The sequence below is a fragment of the Neltuma alba genome, unplaced genomic scaffold (genome assembly GCF_004799145.2).
Source record: "Neltuma alba isolate B1F8T4 unplaced genomic scaffold, ASM479914v2 tig00007975_pilon, whole genome shotgun sequence".
NCBI lineage: Eukaryota > Viridiplantae > Streptophyta > Magnoliopsida > Fabales > Fabaceae > Neltuma > Neltuma alba.
In genome coordinates, this window is record NW_021634920.1 from 1 (window position 1) to 4,688 (window position 4,688).

The following is a 4,688-nucleotide window of genomic DNA, read 5'->3' on the forward strand; positions in this document are numbered from 1 at the left end:
TCTGCACACTTTGTACCTCATTAATATATCAACATATGAATTGCACAATTTATAATTGTTACAATTTATATCACTAAAATATATATTCAAGTTTCTCAAAAATTATCGACATGAAAATTTAGAAAAGATAACTGGGGATCAATTTTAGTTTTCTTTTATGAGTAGCTAATTATAGTAACCCGCATTATGAACTCTTGGGTATTCGGTACACGCACACAATCCCATCATTCAGTATCTCGTAAAAAGCTACGATTGAAGCTTCACTTGTAATCCAAAGCATCCGGATCCTGAAAAGCTTTATTAAACTTGTATTTTTTCCCATGCAACCGAAGCAGATGAGGCGGAACGCTGCAAAAATTGAAGCGGATCCACGCTGAAAGTGATTTTTGCAGGTCACGATTAATATCACATCCCCGTAATATAGTTCTATACGGAAATGGCAAAAGTAAGGAAGATTTAGGAGGAGGTTCTGTGAACTGAAATCGAAGGCTTTAAAACCAACATCAGATTTAGATATGGAAAACTTTTTAAGGTTCCTGTCATACATAACATTAGCCACCACTTCCAACATGTCCCTCACTGTTCCTACATCTACATGTACATGGTTAACAATTTACTCATATCCAAAATTGCAAGAGGGCATGCTGCCCAAGTTGGTAGAGGAAACTTGGTTAGATCTTTTATCTAATGTTGCTGGTATGTCTTACTTTCCGGGTTATGGACCTGCCCATGCGAAGGCGTCGGTTGTTAAGGGCTTCTAATAGGACTGTTAAAGTATCTTCCACTGCTTCAGCTTGCTTATCCAATCCAATAGAGCTAAACTGTGGAAGAAGTTGAAGCTCAGAGAGAAGGCCAGCAGCGGCCGCTGCTGTGCAGGTACGGTCCCAGGTGGTTGGGGGGGCCTGAAATTGAGTAGAATACCGTAAATGGTCATGGATCACAAAGTAAAGAGATTATAACCACGATAGGAGAGCAACACAGGGAAGAAGAAGATGCCAAGAGTTCACACAGCAAAGGTACAAGTATTTTCACTTTCTCACCTAAGTTTATGCATGGCAGAAGCACCCGGAGTCAATGATATACAAGGAAGGTCTTCATCTCCCCATATAGAGTTTGCTTGGTCCTGATGAGAATAAAATTTCACAACACTTAAGTTTCAGCATCAAAAGAGCTCTATTTGGTAAAAAGTGTTCCAACTTGAACAAATTCATTCAAATAGCACATCTATTACACGGCCAGCTCCCATGGAGGTGTCATCAACAGAGTGTGAATACTACACTCCATCCTTTCCACAGTTCCTAAAGAATATTACACTCCCCAACGTGTCTACATCCCAGAGAGATTTCTCAGCAGGCGGCATCAGTTTCATTCATTGAAATCGAAGAAACTCAAAACTTCAGAGAAATTTAGGGTTATGTTTTAATGTCACATAACACATGGGCACTCTCATCCTAAAGATGCATGACCCAAATAAGATCAAGTATTACACAGAATCATCTATAAGGTGATATTTTTTAATGTACTGGCTTTAAAGATTGTCAGGCATAAATGCTCACTTTTCTCCTCAAAAGCATAATTAACAGATTATAACTAGAGGTCTAAGGTAGCTTCTCTATTCAAATCCATAACCAATAGTTGAACTCTTGTTAAATTTTCTTTCGCTTTCTTAACAATCGACAACTCATATATGAACTTAAAAGAGCCCACGAAGACAACAGTCAGGAAAGTAAGAAAGCTTCCTGAGCGAATTTTGCCAAGATCAACTTGAACAAAACAAAAGTAACATGTGATAAGCAAATGTACAATCCAAGCCAGATTTTAACAGGCATGGTCTAGAATGCAGTCTGTAAGAATAATCTTGGATTCAAACATGTTTGAAATGTTCCTTCCCATAGGATATTGTTGTGCATGGATAGCATAAAAGACATGGTTATTCTGTTTCACTAGTCATTTAAAAATATTAGAACCTGCAGTAGAATGGGATTTTATGATATCTTAGCACCTAACAAAGAGGAGAAAGATAATGATCCTATTCAACGAGGATTCAATCATGAAAACCTTGTAAACAAACAAAATTATTGCAAAATTTACCTGAAGACGCCTGAACATTGCTGCTGAATTGCTCCATGTGCCATCAATTAAAATAAAATTCAGAGTCTTATCTTCTTTTGTCTGTTTTAACGCAAAAAAAAAATAAATTCATTAGGTACATGCACTATTTATCAGCAACAAGAAGAATTGTCGTTCCCATTAACTAGAAATCGATTTTGAATTCTTACAATCCTATGCAACTGTAATGTATTCCCTTCAAATAACCATCCAACTCAGTTGTCACTGTAATGCCAGTCATCCACCTTATTTGGACTTTTAGTTTTTTCAGGCCTTCAGGGAGTGTAACGCTATTCTTAAATTATGAATATTCTTTAAATTCTTCACGTCTTTCTAGAAAATCTTCTAGTGGTAGATCCAAGTACAATCCAAAGGTAATTTTTATATTTTAGCATAAAATCTGATAAGGAGGGTGCAGCTAGGATGCTAGGAGGAGTTTCAAGCAATGAGAGAGATCAAAATTTATATTTCTCATTTGCAAGAACGTGATACTAAAATGATATTCAACCTGGTAGGCTAAACGGAATTACAAAAGGTGGGTTGACGACTTGACATTCAATATCATCAAAAAAAAATGAATTTGACCAGGTTGAAATAGATTAAACTGCTTCATGCTGCATTCCAACACACCCCTCAACGTCAGAGATAATCAACGCTCCAGCTTGCAGGTTAACAGAAGAAGGTACAGTAAGGAGCATAATATTAGGGCAAAAAAAAATATAACCTTTGCTAGTGTGATTCCATAATTTCCAATTAGTTCCTGACCAAATGCACCCTGAACTGATTTTACTACTGCACTCTTGTTGGGATAGAGGCACCAAACATTGCCTTTTCCTGAATTTATAACAAAGTTAGCGCCAAAGCAATTAACATAAATCACCAGATTTGGATGCTATAAACACAGAACATGTTGACCCAACATGACAAGGCAGAACACAACAAAATAATCGCCTACTTGTATCCAAATGAATATAATAACCAACTTTGGAAAGACTACCACAAGAGATATTAGACACGAAATTGTGTACGAGTAAAATATTAGTTCAAACGTATCATTTGACTATATCATAAACAGCTACCATAAGCAATGTTGATTACTTTAAATTGAGAGACCTGCCAATTTAAATGAGTCCCACATGATTTCTTCATGTACAGGGATACCAAAAAGGCATAAAGTTGCTGCTTCAACACCAAAGACTTGCCACAATATCTTTCCAGTGTTGTTTTGTCGTAGGAAATCCTGCAAATGACGACAAAAACGTAAATATAAGTAAAATGACAAAACATAAAAAGAGAACTGTAAGAAAATGACCAGGTATAGCTAAACCTTTGGATGCATATACAACCAAAATCTACTCCAGGCCCCAGAGAACGAGATGTGACTTTAGAACACATACAATCCTCCATAGGAAGCCAGCACTGTGTCAATTAATAAAATATCCAGTAAGTGAAATTTTAAAGAAGAGAAGGATGACGCTTGATGCATCATCACTCATCAATATCATGTTCTAACCACCGCTACATTTAAACCTTCTGACAAAGATAACCTCTGCTTCCAAGCAAGCGACATGCTATTTGTCGAGCTGCGTAAAATTGAAGCTTTTTTTCTGAATCACCTAATGCCTGATATTTTACTCGATGTTTCTTATCTTCTTGAATTCCGAGATTTCCCTGAATTACAACAGAGCTTCCAAAAGTGAGAAGTTATCTGCAAAAGGGAGGCATTCTTGAAAACAGAGTTGATATTTCCTTTTACTGCAATGTCCCGTTCCAAACAATTTTTATAGTTTCGGTGAAAATAAACGTGAAGAGGATCTGATAGAGTCCAATGCGAGAAGATCAAAGAGAAATGGATAATCGCAATGCTTTAATTGCAATACCTGAAGCTTCCCACCAACACCACCAAAGCTCATGTTGGCGTCAACTTCTTTCTCTAAGGCCTTCAAATCCTCAACGATCTCCATAACCATGCTGGGTAGAGGGGAAGTGGTGCCCCATCCCTGCCATTCCTGCAACGTAATGTCCCCTTCACTAGGGTCTCCCATGCGAAAGGGAGCAGCAGAATCAAAAGAGAAAGCGATACGCGATTTTCCTCGTCGTAGGTCAAAGTGGGTTCTGCTCCCAAGTGAAGATTTTGGAGCTGCTGGGCATTTGACGAATAGGAAGGCCCTGGTGGCTCTGCCAGAAGCGGATAGCATCATGAAAGAAATAAGCCAGCACATTACTGGTTCTTGTTTTTTTTTCTAAGCGTTTGGTTTTGTCAGCACATTTTGGGCCACATGGCCCGATTTGTGGTCTTCAGCTGGGCTTATTCGGTAATGACCCAAATAGTTTTGTGGAAAAACTGTCATTTCACACACCAAATGAAGAAGAGTACCCACCAACTTGAGCTCCCAGCATGAAGGGATGTAGACAACAATTACAGACGTAATCTCCTTAAAATTCCCCTCATAGAGCATTAGATAATATATCAATTTTAAATTAGATAAATTAGTTCACAAAAAATGATGAATATAAGGGGTGGAAAAAAAGTGAATTGAAATTTTATATTTATAATTAAATTTATCTTCAAACTAGCT

General features: G+C 37.5%; 1 protein-coding gene across 1 annotated transcript; it reads right to left on the reverse strand.

Moving 5' to 3' along the window:
- Positions 1–769: 769 nt before the first annotated feature.
- Positions 770–4,331, reverse strand: LOC114753552 (uncharacterized). The gene is made up of 8 exons (XM_028942236.1): positions 3,990–4,331; positions 3,640–3,780; positions 3,466–3,528; positions 3,223–3,349; positions 2,834–2,943; positions 2,092–2,172; positions 1,041–1,123; positions 770–902 (listed from the first exon to the last, which is right to left on the reverse strand). The coding sequence occupies exons 1-8, from the start codon at positions 4,329–4,331 to the stop codon at positions 770–772; spliced, it is 1,080 nt and encodes a 359-aa protein (XP_028798069.1).
- Between the last annotated feature and the right edge of the window lie 357 nt (positions 4,332–4,688).